At 42.0% G+C, this 20,953-nt stretch overlaps 1 protein-coding gene across 1 annotated transcript; it reads right to left on the bottom strand.

Moving 5' to 3' along the window:
- Positions 1-1,800: 1,800 nt before the first annotated feature.
- On the bottom strand, positions 1,801-5,215 carry LOC134530571 (uncharacterized). Its single transcript, XM_063365529.1, has 3 exons — positions 5,180-5,215; positions 3,148-3,425; positions 1,801-2,127 (listed from the first exon to the last, which is right to left on the bottom strand). Exons 1-3 carry the CDS (start codon positions 5,184-5,186, stop codon positions 1,900-1,902), a joined length of 513 nt encoding a protein of 170 aa, XP_063221599.1. The 5' UTR covers positions 5,187-5,215; the 3' UTR covers positions 1,801-1,899.
- Positions 5,216-20,953: the final 15,738 nt, after the last annotated feature.

Here is a 20,953-nt window from a genome sequence, read left to right as displayed (position 1 = left end):
TCTATTCCCATATTTATATGTCTTATTTACATCACTACTGTTCAATTTAGTCTTTGGTCGAGTGGATAAAGTGCTCGCTTCCCAACCTCGATATCACAGTAGTTGTTACGGATCGAATCCCAGCCACCTCACTCAGATTTTCACAGTAAAAATTCCTCAGACTGTGGCGCTACCTACCATCCAACTTCTCAACAAACTGTGATGTGATTCAATATGGCCGACATTAGCGACACCTACCTCCAAAATTCTCAACTAAGATATTATGTATACCTGTCATAACAGAAAAAAATTGAATAAATAATGACTAAACGGGGTGGAAAGAAGGGTATGTGTTCTTAAGAGGAGGGAGAGTAAACATACCTCAAATATTAATGAATGACAGGAGGGAGGGTGGAGGATTACCTAATTTGCATATCCTTTGTTTTCCAAGATTTTCTATCCTTATAATGTTTCCTTCTTTCATTTAGTTTGTCCAATTTTCCGATATTTTGCTGTCCACGTAGTGATTTGAAAAAATCTGTAAATTGGTGTGGCATAGACATGTGTCCTCAATCTTACCGTTTGCTCGATCTGCAGCCGCCACTGCTTATATGTAACACAGCTCAAACAATGTAATTTTTTTGTTTGTTAATGTAACAGATTTACTCATGCACAATTAAAGATATATGAAAGCAACTATATCACTACAAAATAGTGCTCGCAATAATATTGGGATCGGATTCTTACCTGCGCATTTATTCTTTGTGCTGTTCCAGTACCTCCCTGAATAGCTATTATGCGTTAATTGCGCCCATTATCAGCATGGTTCAACCAAATAAAGTCAAATGGTTAAATATTCAATTATCTTGCACATTGGTTAAAAAAAATCATGCTTGAAAGAAAAATTTCAATTAAAATATAAAATGATGCCTGAATTTTAGTAAGAAATACTTAGTATTGTCTCAAAAAACATATTTCAGATAGGCAAAAATAACCATAGCTAATTGTAAATTTTACAATCTCTTCCTTGTAGTGTTACAAACTATATCTTGGCAACTTGTTTATGAAGGAAACCTTTGTAAAAGTACAGAATTATTTTTTTCTATGAAGTAACGACTTGATGTATGTAATATATAAATGGTTCCTTGATTCTAATGTAATATGTGTTTTAGTCAGCCAAGCTAAAAAATAGAAGTATACCTACACGAATCATTGATTCAAATAGGCCAAAACCATTAAGTGCCACTTAGAAGGTACCTACAAAATTACATCGGTTTTAACATGAATTATTTAAGTTGAAACAAATGGTTAAACTTGACGCATTTTAAGGGGCCCGCCTCATCAGGGGTGTATGTGTGTTAGTGAGGCGGGATGATAAGCGCGACGCTCGCTGGTATTTCCAGCGCGGTATAGCCTTTAAGCGCAAGTCACTGATCTGGCGCGCATTCGTCTCGTCGTCACAGGATAACTGTGAAATTTGAGCAGTGACCGTAACATTATATGGCGGAGAAATGAAGATAAAGGTGTTATGCAAGTCCCTTAAGTGCTTTCAAGTAACTGTACTGATTGTTTTATGCCTAAAAATTACTCTGAAAACACACGTTTTAGCCATTTCAACGATTCTAAAAATACAGTTTAAAAACTTAACCGAAATTAAAAGTACATTTCGGCCCTCAGCGAACTCTTAAATGTTATTCGTAAATAGGCCCCACTCGGATATCTTGAGTAGTTTTGAAATCACGTTGTTTTTCCTGAAGCTCTGCACATCGTATGTGTGCCCAGGTAGGCGGGGCCCTTAAGGTGTAATCAGAACAAAAGGTATCACTTACTAGATTTTTATTTGCTTGTCAATTCATTTACATAGGATGTAAAAAAGATTGTAGTGGCCATATCTCTTTCGCACACAGCCAGGGAAGAGGATCACTGCTTGTACGGGTCGACGACGGCGGGGTTGTTGGCGATGGGGATCTCGATGGCGCCGTTGTCGTTGGTGCCGGCCGGCTGGATGGGCAGGTGCTGGTTGGGCACGGCGCCCTGCTGGATGGGCAGGTGCTGGCCCTGGGCGGGCTTGGCCGGCTGGATCTGGGCGGGCTGGGCGGCGCTGCCGTAGCTGCAGCCCGCGCGGTACGGGAAGTCGCACGTGCTCAGCTGCAACAAGGAGCACGACACTCGGCAACACCGCTCTCTCCGGAGACTCACGGCCGCGCAGTCGTGGTCATGTTCCTGGGAGCGCAGGGACTGGGGATCTGAGCACACCCACAGCGCACTCCGGAGTCCCGTTAGAGACAAATATACAGAAGAAGATTCGTGTAATAGTTCCATCACATATTCCAATGTCGTCTACAGGAATGGGGTTTATCAATAGTGATTGGGAAACAATAATACGGGAAATGTCATACACCTTTTTGGCTTCTGGCTTGTGAGGCATCCCAAAATAGTAGCTTGTGATTTGAAGCTGATTAGGCCGAGTGCTTCTCATTGGCCCAGAGACCTCCAAGTTATTTGAGAGCAAATAAATCTATCTTGAAATATATTCACGAATCTGTCTGGTATCAAATGATGATCAGTAGAGAATTTTGGATAGAGTTTTGCTCTGGATGATTTCCAGATTTAAAAATTCTCTATAATCTTATTTTAATTGTGTAAAATCTAAATGTTGTACTTTCTGGCTAATTAAAAAATATTTTGTTTTAATTACAGTAATATACCAAATTCATGTTTTTATTCTTCAGTTTTATTTAAACTTTTTCCCTGATGATTTGGTAGGGATTATTTGTCAAGTGTTAGTTGAAATTGCTCAACTCTGATCCTAGGTTCGTTAAATGTGTGTCCAGTATAATTACAGGCAAAAAAATAAGCAAGAAACAGTTACTGCCCCCAACTGCGTCGTCAATAAGTAATCTAGTATAAGTTATAAGTGCTGCATTCCTTGGTAAACACTTTTGGTCCACATCTCCACGCTATAGTAGGTAATAATGACTCTAGAGCTTTAAAGGAATTCTCTCACAATGATGAACTTTGTTAGTTTCCCATTTTTAAATGGGTATGCTCCCACTCGATGTCATACTTAAGAAGCAAAGAGGCCTGCAGAATTCATAATAAACCCCAGCTACGGTGAAGAAATTTTCATCTTCTGGTGCTGATCTTCAATCAGGGTTGGAGTCTCACCTTGGTGTTCCAGTAGAGGTTGGCGGCACACTCCATCCTCACCGCCTTGTAGCCCACGCACTCGTAGTAGTAGTGGCAGTTGGTGCGGTCCGGCAGGTACTGGGACTTGGCGTAGCTGGCGAAGAGAGGACTGCACCACCTGGAGGAGATGATGCCCCACTGCTCCTGGGTGATGGCCTGGAGTTCCTCCGCAGACAGCGCGTCCACCTGGGCTTGTGTCAGCTCGGTGACGTCAGCCTGGGCGTAGGCCACCAGCAGCAAGGCTACCACTGCGAATGCTGGAACACAGAGAGAACAAGTATTCACCACATGTCGGCCATATGTCTTGACAACCGAATGTACAATTTTGGGAACATATTGTTGACAGGGGATACTAGAAGACCACGGCCACTGTCGCCTCACACTTGTGCGTCGAGGGTTGCAGGTCCTAGATCAACCCCTCTGACTCCTTCCTCCGATGACTCATATTACTTATGAGCACCCACTAATGACAGGAGCCTTGGAGACCGATATTACCTCGTATGTGCCGTAGTTTTAGGTATTTCCGCGCGTCCTAATTTTGTCCTTGTAAGAAAATCGTAAGCATAAAATACAGATTTGCAGTGGCGTACGTCTGCAGTTTTTTTCATTGTTTTTACTTATCGTATTTATTTTCAAGAGCCTCTCAAAGAATCATTTTCCCCTCTGCATGTAACGACATCTGATAGGTCAGGGTGTGCCGATCTGATTCAAAACTCTGGCGTTTGTTTCTTTCTGTTTGGTAATTCAAGATGAGGTTCCGGTTTCGAATCCAGGATAAATAAATAATGTGTGTGACATTTTGCAGAAAAACGCTTAGTTTTTTATTAGTATATTGGTAACATCTTACTAATTTCAACAGCTTAAAACTTTTGAAAAAAATGAGGTTATTTTACGTATTTTATACGGCCTGTCATGCCTAAATTTATGATAGATAATTAAAACTAAATATTATTGTAAAACAGTTACGGATAAAAGGGGAAAAAAATTGCTCATTTCTTCTAAAGGCTCTTTCTTCTACGAGAAAAATTTTAATTTTTTCAAACTACGAGTAACATTTGAAAAACTTTCCTTTTCGTGCTTGCAAATGGCCACATTAAAAATATTTTCTAGTAGTTTAAGTCGGCTGATCTCGTGTTTGTGGCACGGTTCGCGCCTGACCGCTTATTGGCCGTGTTGCTGGAGCGCGTGGCTGGAGTCACCAACCGAGCAGCTTCTCTCCTGAGTGCTGACGAGTCCCGCGCCCGAGACAGAGGGCGCGCCGCACCGCACCCAGGACTTCGCACAAAGACCAGCGGAGAGGTGGTGCACACTGCTGTGGAGTCAGTCCGGAAGGCCTCTTGACCTCTTGACCCGGCTGTCTTTCCTGTCCTTGAGGACGTATTTAAGGGGCAAACACACGAACCGAAACACACCATTTTGGTATCAACGGAATTTCGGCCATAACAATTTTGTATCTTTAAATTTTAAATATATAGCCCATTTAAGGTGTAGTATATTGAATTCCTATAGTCAGTTGTGTCTGGATGCTACAAAACGTGTTCTCTGTGGGTTCATTGGCGTTTGTTTTGTATTAATGCTCAGGAAGGACTATAACTGTGGCAACACTATCAATTTACGCTTTGGTCTAGTCTTTATCACTTAATATTTCATCTCTTTCTTAACCAAGGCAAATACTCAATATTAAAAGTAAAAAAAAATAGTTATAGTATTAAAACTGATGAAACCAATAGGTAGTATTTCGGTTTCTCTCAAAATTAAAGGTTGTGATGATTTCAAACTTCGAACGCATAGACGAAAGTCATTAAACTCACGCCCAGTTTTATTTTGAAATGCCTTAAGGGAACTCAAGAGTACCTTCATGAACGAACGTGTGATTGGATGAGAGTTTTAATTTCTATATAATTTGAAAGAATCTGAGATTTTCATGAAGTACTAAAATAACCCCATTCGCAAACTAAATATGTGTTCCTGGAATAGCATTGCTATACCTAAGTCCTATTTCAAGCCTCACCTTTCATTGTCGCTGTTAATGTCGCAGAGAAAACTATGGTTCGTGTGTCCAGCGCGGACTCTTTTATACTGCTTCAAAAATGTATCGACACCTTCAAAATGACAGATGAATGACACTTTGCGATAAAAGTTTTGAGTGAGTTCCTGCTGAAAAAAAAGCTTAGTGCACCTACATGAACGATTAATCAATTAATGCTTGTCTGTTATCAAGATTTCGAGATTTAAAGTGAAGTATTATTCGGCGTAGTAAATTTTTTAACTTGACGTGATTGGAAACGAATTAAATGTTATAAGAAATATGTTACTTAGTTGTTAGAGAACAAGTTAAAGTCAATTTATTCAATTATTATTAGGTGTGCTTAAATTCCAAAATATCATTAGCCTGTGATTTATAATTATTTGCTCTTTATTTAACCAACTTTCAAAAAGTTTTAGGTGGGGTTTTACGTCCCAATAGTATGCAAAGAAAGGCTTAAAAATAACGTGTATTAGTTTGTACCAAATAAACATGTACCCAAAATGTTTTATATAAGTGTAAAATATTTTGGGTGCTGATTTACGCTGCGTTTGGTAAATATTTATTTAAAAAAAGTCAAAATGAAATGATTTCGCTGTTATTCATTACGTCCACCAACGTGGCAGTCATATTTACATTTGTGTTAAGATCATTGTAAAAGTTATGTAATAAGGACATTCACTAATATACTGTGCTAGATTTACTTCGTGTACAACAAAAAACCGCATTTTGATTAAAGCACGCTGGAAATAAGCAGTCACCTTAAATTTATAGAAACCAGAACTTGTAACTATGCAACTTTTATAACCTGTTGTTTATAATGGTCTGTATGAATATCATTCTGCTGCAGGTAATACAGCTTGGTAACAGGTAGAGACCGGAATAATTCGCGAATTCATTTCGCGATAGGCTAAAATACAAATAGTTATACCTCAGTGCTGCCTCTGCTATTGGCTCACAACTCACCTGGATGACTCTGGGCCAATGAGAAACGCCCAACCAAAGCTTTATCGAATCACAGGCTGCTACGTTGGGACGTCTCACAAGACAGCAGCCAATGATTGGGTGACATTTGACCGAGTGTACGTAGAACTATGGAGTTCATCCTCGAGGTCATTGAACCCGCGAATTTTTCCGGTCTCTAGTAACAGGTCTGTCAACCCCAAATACGAGGCCACACACAAAGCTATTCTATGTTCGCTATGTTCGCTATGTTCGCCAGCAGAATATTATCATAGTCGGAATCACCACTCGAATCCCACGGAATTCGTCTCTCCGACATCGCGAACCTAGACTGAACTGTCTGGTCACCTGGCGCAGCGAACACAGCGAACATAGCGAAAATAGCGAACACAGCTCGGTGTGACCAGTAACACCTTATATGCAGCTGGCTATATTTTACTCGCGTAGCGAACATCGCGAACATAGCGAGCATAGCGAACACAGCTCGGTGTGGCCAGTGACACCTTATATGCAGCTGGCTATATTTTACACGCGTAGCGAACATCGCGAACATAGCGAACATAGCGAACACAGCTCGGTGTGGCCAGTGACACCTTATATGCAGCTGGCTATATTTTACTCGCGTAGTTAACATCGCGAACATAGCGAGCATAGCGCCCTGTGTGGCCGCATCTTTACAGAACTGTTCTGTTATCTTTCCTTTGCACATTAGTTTTGAGATATTTAATTATTTCTGTACATGCTAGGACTGACATTTAATTTTGCCTTAAATTTCGTAAGAACCATTAAATAAGGACTTGTTTAACATAAAATACATTTTTTATAAACAATTAAATAGGGTTATATTTTGAATTTGTTTAAAATCAAGTTGCAAAAACACGATGTATTAGAAGCAAAATAATTGAGGATACTAACCCCTTAAGCTATTATTTAGGGTTAGGAACCCGCAAAGTTTAGTAACCTGTTGTAAGGTAGTTATTTTTGGCTAAGATTACTAGGGACATTCATTAAGACTCGTCATAGATTACGAGTCCAGTGTACCTGAATTAATTTAACATGTAACAGCTATCAGTTGGTAATTGATCTAAAATTCTACTTTCTTTGCGAAGATGACGTATATTCTGGCAATAATTTTGTGTACCTCAGTTTCCCACATGCAGGTACCACGTAGGCTAATTCGGAACGCCTCCTCAAAGGACATACAGCGTAAAGGAAAGTGCATATTAAAAGATGTCAACCCTTCTGTTGAGCTCCCGAATTTTAACAAAAGTCCTTAAAGAAATGCCGATGCGGCCTTTCGTAAAATGACCAGCAACTTGTGGCCTTTGAGGGATTTTTGTGTTACTATCTTCCAGTAAAATTGTAACGATAGTCTGTTACTTATACAACCAACTGTTGTCTGCTACCTTATGTGTTTATCTGTTACTGTCACACGAGAAACTTGAATTTGTAAAGAAATGAAAATTTCCTGAAATTGAGCGTGAAAAAACTGTATAGGTTATTTGCTGAAAAACTGCCTTTGTCTCTGAATATTGCCTTGAAACTAAAGGATGTTTTGATTAAGGTTTATTTAGTAAATGGCACATCATTTCTGTTCAGAAACAGCATTAGTTAATATTTGAGGAAGAATTAAATAAAATATTATAAACTCGTGGGTGCAACCTAAAGAAACATTCTCAATCAGTGTAGAAAAATACTAAGTAAAAAACTAACTTTATTTTCTGCGCACAAATCATGGGACAGTTTTTTCCCCCGCCGATCAGATTAGCGTAATCAAATCTCTTCCTGGCTAAGTACTACCACGTGAATTATTGTAATTATGACAGCTTTCAGATAGCTGTCAATCATTCATTTTTTTCCACCGCCCGCAAGATAAGGTTAAAATTACATTGTGTGGGAAGATTTTGCGCATGAACGGTATCGTTTTAATCTTTGCTGTTTGCAGAGGATCGCCAGCTGTACAGTCACGTTATTTCAGCGTGTATATGTGTGTATGTCAGTGTGATGTGTTTGTTTGCATACATTTTTAAAATGTTAATAATAATATCCTTACGTAATAGTTCTACATAAATTTATACAACTTCGTCACCAACCTTAATGTCGTCTAGACCATAAAAAAAGCACAAATAAAATTCATTAAAAAAATTACTATAATTATTATAATTTTTTTGACGTGATAACGTATTATAAATCGATGAACGCCGACAGCACGCACGAAAAAGCATGACTCATTGCACGTTCCGCCTGAGCCGAGCGTGCAAGAACCGGCCAACCACCGTGCGAGAAAAATCTTCTATAATATCAAACAGGTTAAGGCGGGCTTTTTAACTAATTGTTCGTGATTATTTTTAAACAAATTATTTAAATTAAATTTGCAAAAAAAATTGTAAATAATATTTGAAAATGAAAAAGTATGCGATTTTTCATCAAAGTTTTCTTATGACGTTATCACGTAAAATTATCGTCCGTAAACCGACTTTACAGACAAGCCCCCCCCCCCTTTTTTTTTTTACTTAGCAAGACGTATTTTAGGTTGAGATGAATTTCTCGTTCGCACGCGCTGACTGCGTGGAAACCAATCAAATCACGGCTGTTCATCGTGAGACACAGCGGGATCTGATTGGCTCGGTCACACGGCACTCCACTCCGTCAGCTGGTCGATGAAGTGTCCTCTGACGGACCGAGACGATGAGGCTGCTTCAGCTTTGGTACTGCAGGTCTGGAGGATTTGGCGCTGGAACGACTTGTCACTTGGGTGTCACATAGCCCGCTCCCAGAGACCATGGAGTCTGCCGGTTGGGATGTCATTTGCCTGTTGACTCCTGGCTGTCCCTCCGATCTGTAAATGTATACTGTTAAAAATTACAGTAAATCTACGGACTTTTCAAAGAAGAATTCTTTTCAAATAAACGAAGAGTGCTTCGTAATTCAGATAACAGTATCTTCTTTGAAACTAAGCCGTATTTCAAATCCTAAATTTTGGTTTTGTGTATAAACCGGGTAATCGCAATCGTATAATGCGTGAGTCCTGGCCAGATTCTGAATGTTTTTCTTCTATACAAAGATTTTTTAGTAGATTTACGAAGATAATGGTTAATTTACGAAGATCCCTGGATAATTTGTAAACCAGCGTTCTTCGTAAATGTAAGGTGAGGATTTTTTGACAGTTTACTCCTGACCCTTCCTGTATGAGATGGACCGGGGGATGTTTTCGGGCGGGGTCGCTGGATCTGGTGGCAGTGATATACCCTCCGACTGGAGAACTGGGGAGAGGGAGGGTGCTTCGGACCTCCCACGACCAGGGAAGGCTGCGCCGCACCAGCCTGCTGACTGGGGGTCTCGGTCACGTGGCGACGTGTGTGTGCTGGCCGGGAGGTCGCCTGACCGCTGGGGCCTGCCCAGGCTGCACGAAGCACGAGCTACGAGCTGTGGAGTCCTGTGCATGCACGCTGGGCTCACAGGCTGTGCCTGGACACGTCCCCCAAGCCTGCTTGGAGCAGTGGGTTCTTGTCTCCGGCTCTGTTGGAGCCTCCAGGGCGTCTGCGTGGGAGGACAGGAGCAGAGCCAACGAGCCGATGAGAAGTAGCTTGGCCTCTGGGTTGCAGCCGCGTCCTTTGTCGAATAATTCACCGACGTTTCGGTCGACATTGCAGTCGCCATCATAATGGTAGCAGTTACCTACCTCGTCAGTAGTACTGTGTCGGTTACCGTGTCAGTAGGTAACTGCTACCATTATGATGGCGACTGCAATGTCGACCGAAACATCGGTGAATTATTCGCCAAGGACGCGGATAAAACCCAGAAGCCAAGCTACTTCAGACCAATGGCCGTGAATTCCCGCGAACATTTTTTAACGGGCCGATGAGAAACTGCAGATTCTAGATTCAAACTTTATTTGCCTAACAATTTGACGTTGTTTTGAAGAATCGCAGATTAAAAGCAGAATTTAATTTACTCTCTCCGCGCATCCAAAATGTATAAATTTAGCAGATAGATATTTTTATAGGAGAAATCTTGACCGCATATAAAGCTATATTCAGATTTAAAACATTACTTTCTTTATGTGCTTTGGCTGGCGGATAAATGGATGAAATTTTGGCTTGTCATCTCGAACACATCCAGGTCATTAGAGTCAAAGACGTGTGCATTGACGGAACGATATATGAGGGGAACGCGATATCCCGGAGAAAACTCACCAGAACACTTCAACGACCGCCAAGTTTCACCACTTGAAAAAAACTTTGTTAAAAACGATCGCATGCCTTTCGTGGCAACAGCGGGAGGTTTCTTGGCATTGCATTCGCCATCGTCAGAGTAGAAGTCTCTTAGGAGTGGGAGGAAAGTTTAAACTGAGAGCAGGTGTCACAGGTTTTGTCAGGTCTGGTTCCGCGAAAAAGGAACAGGAGACCACGGTAATATTCTGCTAAAACACCACGGTTTATGGCACTATGATGGTGACTGCTGCCCTTACTGGACGTGGATATCGTCATTATCACAATAGGTTTTAACACGATGCTGAATCGTAATACTTATTGCCTGAACATTCGTTATTTTTATTATAATATTCATGGTTATAATTGTTATTTGCCGGATATTTCACTAACACTTGCAAGTTTGTAGTGAATCCCAGTTGGTTTCAATTTATAATCAATCAGTACAAAATTATAATGGCAATCAACACGGTAATTTTCGCAATCAGCCAACCTCAGCTTGCGTATTTTAGCATCGTAGCAAATCACATCAAGGTTGTCAAAAAGTATTGCTGTCTGCGCTTGTTTATCTTATCGCGTGTGCGATAGTGTCGATAAACGATTCCACTGTAGAAAAAATGCTGACAGGAAAATGTTATAAACTTTTATTTTGAGACATAATAGAATCATAGTCTTTTATTGTAATTATTGTATTAAACGATAGGTAACATCAATTTTAAAAATTCGTTCGTTTATCTATGTGTTATGTTTGTTTGGTGACTCATGCATCAGTAGTACCTAGGTTCAAAGGTTTTCATTCCATTTTGAGATCTAGAGTGACTTAAGTAAAATTTATGGTTATTTTATTAACAGGAAAATGGTCTGAAATTATTTGAAACAACAAAATTACTTTAGTTTATTATAACCAAAATACATGCGATGCTTTACATACATTAATGAAGGTTGTTATTATGAGTATTATGATGTTTTAAATTGAACGGTTCTGATGGTCTGGACAGGATATACTTCATATAAATGATATAGTTGAAGCATTCGTCTTTTGTTAGCCAGCTACTTTTCCCGCGCGAATTCTTTTTATTCTTCGTTGAGTTACCCATCTGTCGACCTTTATTTAGACTGGTTGATTTAGCCAAAAAATAAACCATAACTTAAAGCAAATTCCAACGAAGGGTCTGTGAACAGTTTTTGTCTGTACCAAGTCTACATACTGAACACCAGAAAAACAGTCTACCAAAATCTAAGAAAACGAAATGAGTCATTTCCAAGATGGCTGCCGGTAACTTTTAAAATATGATAAAATAAAACATTCTTATTTATAAGCATAGAACAATTATTTGTTTTTTATGGTCAAGGATTTTATTTAAACAAACAAATTTGGCCAATGTGGTTAAAAGGGCGACCAAGAGTGAATAATAAAAAAAAATATTTCTTATTAGGCCTTACAGGACCTATGCAACTTCCAGGAAATTATATATTAGTTACTGTTTTCGTAATTGCACGGGTCAACACTACTTTTAAACCCTTCGCAATGTTCCAATGTACCTCTCGAGACCAATTTTGTAGTTTTCTGTATTGAAAATAATGTAATAAAAATTTAAAAATTGTACTAAAACAGCTGTGCGTCATAAGCGCTGTATTGCTGTGTAATTTGCTTTATTTAGTGTATTTTATGTGCCGGCAAAGTTATTATTGCTAATGTTTTGTTTGAAGGAAGATGTCGATGTCCATGCGAACGAGTCACTGAAAAGGATATACGTGCATAGTATGAATGGACAAAATGTATATTCATTTGCTTTTAAGAGGACAGACAGAGCAAATACCTTCAGTAGTCCATCAGCAGTCACAGTTGCGCATGGAAAAACCACTGATCCTTGCTTACGATTCCAGCGATGTCTTGTAGTCTCTAGGACAGGGAAACTAGATCTCCAGGTAGTAATGAGCTGTAAGCTTAGTGTATACCCACTATTACTGTTTGAGCACATGCACACTTTCATAAAGGACGATTAACCACATCTAACCAATGACAGTGATGATCATTGTAACAATCAAACAATATGATTTAGTTCAGTGTACAGAAATATATGTTATTAACTGAGGCTACTTGTAACGCAAACTGAAGTGGAAAAAGGGAGACAACTAAACATGAAATAGCCAGGGTATATTTAGATTTTACGATTAAACACTGCAAATAGACAACTGTTCGGATTGATGAGTATGACACAGGTACATCAATAAAGTATAATGGACACAAAATAAGGCAAAGAAAAATCAATCAGCCAGCAGTTTACTTGAGTGATCAAACAGATTTTGAAGGGAAACAGGAATAATTCCTTTTAATGGGTCATAATAAACATCTTTTCAACTCATTCAATGAAGGAAATTGTGAGTAGAGGCTGTACTGTGGTCTTTCAGTCGGTTGGTGATGCTGACTTAGACATTACAGCTGCAGTTGACAGTGAACAGGAACATTCTACTACGCTCATTGGAAATGGTGCTGACCGGTTTATTCTTGTCCTATATTATGCTGAAGCTACTATCGAATAATTCTATCATTGATAGGATAATCAGTCAGGAGACACTCCAAAAGTGTATCACATTAATAATTTGAAGTCTGTAATTGGCATTGCGTTGTTATTTATTCATGCATTTACAGGATGTATTTCCACCTCTCGTATTTATGGGATTGGTAAAAATTCAGTATTCAAAATTTTTTTTTAAAAGATAATCATGTATTTTATTCCTGTGAGAATGCTTTCACTTCACCAGAAGAACCCTGCTAAAATAAAGTCTTGGCAGACAAGCATGCTTGATATTTTCGGTTGCAACAGTACAAGTTCTTTGGCAGCCTTGCGGTACCGGGCACTTACAAAGGAAGTGGTCACAGCCAAATGGTTCCTTCATCTAGAATGCCTTCCTCCAATTGAGACTTTCAAAAAATTCCATTCTCTAAGAGTGTACTACTAGGCCATGGTATGGATGAGTACGGTTAGCGAAATTAATCGTATTAATTGAAGTTGGAAACTCGATGGCGATGAACGTTTATCGGCAATTTATGAAAAAATGGTTGCGCCAAAGAATCCACTGAAGATTCTACTTTGTACTTGTAAAACTGGCTGCAGTGTTAACTGTTGTAGCTGCAGAACAAACGGATTTCTATGCTGTTCTATATTTGGGTCTTGACAAGTTGCACAATATGACAACCAAGAGTCAGATGAACTAGAAGACAGTGATGAGGACTAAAAAAAATAGTGAAGTAGTGTCTTTGATACCAAAACATGCGGTACATTTTTATAACCTAATTTAAATTGTACTTGGAAAAATTATTTGTATTATTATGTAGATTTCAAATATATACTACCATTTGTAGCCGTTACCATGGTGAGACTTTCGGAAAATTGTTATATATTTGTTCGTTTCATGGTCCATAGACCCCAAAAAATTCAACTCAAAAGTTTATGAATATTTATATATATATATCACTTTATTGTTGACATGATAACTGTCGCAATTTAACACAAATCACTCCCCAACTGATACATAAAATCTAGTATTGGAAAATCTCGGTCGAGTTTGTTAATGGGCAATATCCGACCAAATGGGTAAAAATGAAGAATTTTTAAGTATAGAAAACTTTCTGTAACTCGCATAATATTAAAACGTTCAATTCCGTTTGAACGTATTATAGCTCGTAGGAGTATTGCCAAAATCTTTTGTCTAAATAAGGTTTTGATACGACCAACCATAACTGCAAGGGGTGTAAAAAACAAGGGTTGGAGGACAAAAAAAATCATAACTCCCTTCATAGGAACAAAATCGAATTAGTCAGAAATTGGTATTAATCTTATAATTTTTATCTAAAGCTTTTATCTTAAACAATTTTTGATCAGACGAACCGTTCCTTAAAGCGGATGAAAAAATAAGAGGTAGAATTTTTAAAAATCCATAACTACCTTAGTAAGTACACAATCATTTCTGCTCCAAGTGTTTGTAAATGTTTTAATTTTTATCTAAAACTTTTGTCTGAAACAATTTTTGATTAGACGAACCATTGCTGCAAGGGGTTGAAAAAATGAGAGATAAAATTTAAAAAAAATCATGACTCCCTTAATAGAAACACTATAAAATCCGTTAGAATTGTTTGTACATTTTATAATTTTAATATAAAACTTTTGTCTGCAAACATTTTTGATTAGACAAACTATTGCTGCAATATTTAAAAAAAAAGTGGTGGAAATAAAAAAAAATCATAAAATCCGTTTCTTTTACACTAAAAAATCCATTCCTTTTTATTGTAATACCTAAAAATATTATCTACATCTTAAGTCCAAAATTATTTTTATATGACCAACCATTACTGCAAGGGGTGGAAAATAACAGGGATTGAAGGAAAAAAAAATCACAACTTCCTTAATATGCACACTATTAAATCTGTTCAAATTGTTTGTAAAGTGTATAAATATTATCTAAAACTTTCGGCTAAAATAATTTTCCATTCGACCAACCATAACTGAAAGGGATGGAAAAAAATAATAGTTGTAAGTCAAATCAATTATTACTCCCTTAGCAAGGACACAATCGAATCCGTTAAAATTGTTTGCAAATCTAAATTTTTTATCTATAACTTGGGTTTGAACACATTTTTGATAATATGAGCCATTGCTGCAGAAGGGTGAAAATACAAGGATGGAATTATAAAAAAATCATAATTTCCGTACCGGGTACACTACCAAATTCGTTCTAATTTATTCCGAAACCTTGAATTATATCTACAACTTTTGTCTGAAAAAAATTTTTTTATACGATCTACCGTGACTCAGAAAGGGTGGAATAAACAGGGGTTAAATAACAAAAAATTCATAACACCCTTAGTAGGTACACTATCAAATCAAATTAGTATAAATTGTTTGTAAATCTTATAATTTTTATCTAAAACTTTTGTCTGAAATTTTTTTTGATAATACTGAGGGCTGATCGCGCATTGCCGGTGATTTCGAGATGTTAACTACGGGCGCCACCACGTGGAAGGGCACGTGGACCCGGCGGAGTCTCTCACTCAGGGCGTGACGTAGCCCAAGTGGGGACGAGTTACCAGCCCTTTCTATCCTAGCTACCCAGACCTGGCCCGCTCTAGGCGTCGGGCACGCCACACTCCTAGACTCACTCACCACGTGATTAAATAAGTACTCACTTTATATTTATTCTCCAGATTTAATTTCACTAACACGTCTCTCTACACGCCCGTTACACGTTACACATTACACGGTTAAAAAAGCCTGAGGCACGAATCGGTTTAGGTGAAGGCATGGTCCACACACGTGGCCATGCTGCAAAGTTTACTTATTACACGGTGATGAAAGAAACTCGACTGAGACAATTAATTAATTAAACAGTCCGCTGGCCGAGAGCTGCCCCGAGGATGACGAGCGAAAGAGATTCAGAAATACTTAACGAGACAGAATTACTTGGTCAGTGCAGAACAAAGGTTGAAGTCCCCGGGGTGCTGGCGCGTCTGCTCTCGGTCAGTGATGAAGATCGACTGGGCTGAGCTCATCGCTCGCAGGTGGCAACATGGCGCCCTTCGCGCCAACACAATTACCGTTACTATATTCTACGATTCCGTGCCCCGGCGAAAGTTGAGTAAATTACAGATAAACATTAAAAATATATAAAAATTACTGACAATGGAAAGTTCGTTACTATTTACTTATTTAATGACAATTTATGTAAAAGCATTCCTACCCTCGTCCAAGTCCGTGCCTGTTCGGGTCCGCCCGGGCAACGTCTATAGTTATTTAAGGTAACCTATTTAAATTAAAGAAAACACAAGTAAATTGCACAACACTGGGGCAAAGACGAATGAAAACAAAAAGGGTTTACAAATAATATTAAAACGTAGCAAATTAGGGGTGCGGCGCACTGCAGCTAAGCGCCCTCTTGCCGGGCTAGACACACACGCACACACGCACGCACGAGCGGGAGGTTTGAATATAGATGGTGGTTGGGCGGTGTCGTATCGGGCTCAAAGGGGCCGCAGGCCCGGACGACGTCAATTGCCCCCTCCGAAAGTAGGCCGATATGACAGCGCCGTTTGACAGATGGTTGGGGGGCGTTGCCTGTGGTGTTTACGTCGCGCACTCCCACGTGGCAATGTTGATGTTTATGTTTGTGCGGGCAGGTGGCAATGTTGACATGACGGACGGACAAGCAATGTTTACACGATGGAAGGGCGAGCAATGTTTACATGACGGCGGCGAGCAATGTTTACAAAATGACAGTTGAGCAATGTTTACACTATGGGGGACGATACACACGGACAGAATGGGCGCTGGCTAACTAACCTTGTGGGTGGTGACCCACCAGTTGTCCCGAGCCCCAAATCTGCGTCAGCTGCGGCTGCTGCGTGTGACAGCGCGGCGGTGGCCAGGGCGCCGGCCGGCAGGGCCGGCGGCGGCCAAGGTCAGGCGGCTCGTGGCAGGCGGGCAGCAAGCGCGGGCGGCGCTCGGCACGACCCGGCTCAGCCTCGCCGACAGGCGGGCGCTTCGCGGCCCGTCGTGACAGACGGGTGACAGGTGTCGAAGTCCGGGTGACGGTCACGTTCGGCGGTGGGACGGTCGGGCGTCCCGGCGTCGTGGCGTCGACCTGCATCGCGACAGGCGGATGTAGGGAGCTCAGGCGACTCTTCACTGTGCGGCGTCCCAATGTTGCCAACTTGCGACATTTGGGTGGCGTCTCGTGCGGCAGGGCACTTGACCGGTGTTCCGGTACTGCGGCGATCGGCGTCGGAATCGGGCGTCGTGGCGCCTCGGTCGATTCTGGCGTCGTGTCAGGTGGGCATGTAGGCGGCGTCAGCGTCGGCGTCGCGCGCGTCCGTCTCTTTCGGTCCGGTTCATCCGTCTGTGCCTCGAAGCCAGGCGGGCACAGAGGAGCAAATCCAGGCGGCGGGGCGGCGCTCAGGCGTCTCGGCGTCATGGCCCTGGACATCGTGTCGCAAAGCGTCCTGTTTGCGACTGCGCACTCTGGTAGCGGTGACGACGGCCGGATGACGTCGAAGCCAGGTGGTGGCGACAAGGTGACACGAAGCGTCGGCGTCGAGTCTGGTGGCGTCCGTGGCGAGTCGTGTGGCGGAGACGATGCGGGTTTCGCCGGAAATGACCTTGGTGGCGTCGGGACGGCGGTTCGGTGCGGTGGCGAGGTCATTCCGGCGTCGGGAGGTGTCTCCGACACGAGGCGGGTGCTGGACGGCGTGGCAGACTGCGGTGGGACGGTCGTTGTCGGGCGTCGCTCGGTTGGCTTCGGCGAGTCAAGCGTCATCATAGTCGGGATGAGTGGCGTCAGGTCGGCGAAACGAGGTCTTGCTGGCGATGATGCGTTTGGACCAGCGTCGGGAGACGTCAGGTCGACGAGAGGTGCCGAGGTTGGCGGCTCCAGGACAGGAGGTGGCGGAAGCGGAATTGTCGGCGTCGGGACGGCGAGCGTCGGCGTCGGGATAAGTGGCGTCGGGTCGACGAAACGCAGTGTGGCAGGCGGCGGCGGGATCGGACTTGTGTCGGGAGACGTCAAGTCGATGAGCGTCGGCACGGCGGGCGTCGGGACGGCGGGCGTCGGCGTCGGGACGACGGGCGTGGGCGTCAGGACGACGGGCGTCTTTGTCAGAGCGGTAGGCGTCGGTAACGTAACACGTGGCGGTGCGGGTGACGTCAGGACGTACCTTCGTGGTGCTGGGGTCGGCGTCGTGCGTGAGGAGTCGGCTTGGTGCGGCGGTGACGTTCCGGCAACGGGCGGCGTCCTTGGCACGGGCTGCGTCGGCGAGTCGAGCAGCGTCTTTTCCGGCGTGGTTGGCGTCGGCGTGAGCGGAGTCGTTTTCGGCGTGGTTGGCGTCGGCGTGAGCGGCGTCTTTTTCGGCGTGAGTGGTGTCGGCGTGATCGGAGTCGGTGTCGGCGTGAGCGGCGTCGGCGTTTCGGGAAGCGTCGAGGCGTGTCGTGGAGGATTTTCCAGCGTCTCTGCCTCGTACTGCGCCTGGGTGGCTAGGTAGGCAGTGCACCGTGCGCACGTGAAGGTAAAAAACTTGCGCAGTACGGTCCATTCACGTTCGCCGATACAGCCACGATGCCACAGGCCGGCACATTCCTGGCAGCGGTATCCCTCGCTACTACCTCCGGGACACGACCTAGCTCCACATTTCGTCACGCCGTGTATGCGGTACTCCGTACAGTAGCCACACTCGTATCCGGCGGCGGTCCTGCCATGCAAGTCCCAACTCGGGCGGGAAAAGTAACACCCGATACACTCGTCCGGATACGGATACATGTCTACGCACGTGGTACTCTGCACACGAACAGTCCTCACGAACACATCAGCACTGTGTTACTTACTGCGCTCGGAGTCCGTTGTTTGTGCGCGGATTCCTGGAAGCGTGCGCTTGGCTGATCACGTGGCTGGCGCGCCAGAGTCCCGCTATGCACTCCGCGCGAACAATAGTTCCAGCGCGAACTTTAGTTCCGCGCGCTCCGCGTAACAACCGCCTATCTCACACGCTCGTACAGGTCTGGTTTTCGCGGAAGATGTAACTCGCCCCACGCTCTTGGGCGCCATTTGAGGGCTGATCGCGCATTGCCGGTGATTTCGAGATGTTAACTACGGGCGCCACCACGTGGAAGGGCACGTGGACCCGGCGGAGTCTCTCACTCAGGGCGTGACGTAGCCCAAGTGGGGACGAGTTACCAGCCCTTTCTATCCTAGCTACCCAGACCTGGCCCGCTCTAGGCGTCGGGCACGCCACACTCCTAGACTCACTCACCACGTGATTAAATAAGTACTCACTTTATATTTATTCTCCAGATTTAATTTCACTAACACGTCTCTCTACACGCCCGTTACACGTTACACATTACACGGTTAAAAAAGCCTGAGGCACGAATCGGTTTAGGTGAAGGCATGGTCCACACACGTGGCCATGCTGCAAAGTTTACTTATTACACGGTGATGAAAGAAACTCGACTGAGACAATTAATTAATTAAACAGTCCGCTGGCCGAGAGCTGCCCCGAGGATGACGAGCGAAAGAGATTCAGAAATACTTAACGAGACAGAATTACTTGGTCAGTGCAGAACAAAGGTTGAAGTCCCCGGGGTGCTGGCGCGTCTGCTCTCGGTCAGTGATGAAGATCGACTGGGCTGAGCTCATCGCTCGCAGGTGGCAACATGGCGCCCTTCGCGCCAACACAATTACCGTTACTATATTCTACGATTCCGTGCCCCGGCGAAAGTTGAGTAAATTACAGATAAACATTAAAAATATATAAAAATTACTGACAATGGAAAGTTCGTTACTATTTACTTATTTAATGACAATTTATGTAAAAGCATTCCTACCCTCGTCCAAGTCCGTGCCTGTTCGGGTCCGCCCGGGCAACGTCTATAGTTATTTAAGGTAACCTATTTAAATTAAAGAAAACACAAGTAAATTGCACAACACTGGGGCAAAGACGAATGAAAACAAAAAGGGTTTACAAATAATATTAAAACGTAGCAAATTAGGGGTGCGGCGCACTGCAGCTAAGCGCCCTCTTGCCGGGCTAGACACACACGCACACACGCACGCACGAGCGGGAGGTTTGAATATAGATGGTGGTTGGGCGGTGTCGTATCGGGCTCAAAGGGGCCGCAGGCCCGGACGACGTCAATACAAACAAGATTTGCAAGGGTTTGAAATAACCTGGGGTTATAATGAGAACATTTATAAAAATTCCCTACCAGATACACCATCGAAACCATTCTCTTTTTTGTTTAACTATCTAAATATTGACTAAAACTATCTTTAAAATAATTATTGTTTACACAATAATTACTGCAAGGGGTGTAATTAACAATGTTTGAAAGTAAAAAAAAAATCATAATATTTTAAAATTAGATACACTGTCATATCCGTTATAATTTATTGTATGAATCCTAAAAAATAATCTAAAACTTTGGCTGAAGATGTTTTTGATGAAAAGAATTATTACCGTACAAAACATTGGTTGAAAATTCAGAAAATTCAAAACTTTCTTAGTATCAATTTAGTTTGAATTTTGTTTAAATCATCTTAATATTATCTTAAACCTTAGTGAAAAGAAAATTTTTATACGACCACGTTATTAGCGCAAGAGATGAACAATCGTGTTTGAAGGTCAAAAAATTGAATAACTACATTAGTTATCATTAAATGTAATTCGTTCTAAGTTAGGCATTGAGTTAAAAACATTCATAATATATTCGCTGCATGGAAAATAAGAAAATGTTTAATCAATAATTTAGTAATAATGGAGAACATGAATATGTTATGTACATCAAGTTCTTAAAATGTTCCAAAATTGTATAGAAGTTTCCAAAATATTTACAAAAGAAATAGTTACTTCTAAATCTATTTGCGCCTGTAGGCTGTGGCGAAAGGAATTTTTTTTAACTCTCCTTCTAATTTTTCTCAATCCGTAGCAGTAATGTTTGGTTGTATCAAAAATTGTTTCAGACATAATTTTTTTATAAAAATTATAAGATTTACAAAGAATGTGAATGGTTTCGATGGTGTACCTACTAAGGGAGTTATG

The sequence above is a fragment of the Bacillus rossius genome, chromosome 1 (assembly GCF_032445375.1).
Source record: "Bacillus rossius redtenbacheri isolate Brsri chromosome 1, Brsri_v3, whole genome shotgun sequence".
Classification (NCBI taxonomy): Eukaryota; Metazoa; Arthropoda; class Insecta; order Phasmatodea; family Bacillidae; genus Bacillus; species Bacillus rossius.
Note: the sequence above shows the minus strand (reverse complement) of the source record. Positions and strands in the feature narration are given on the sequence as shown.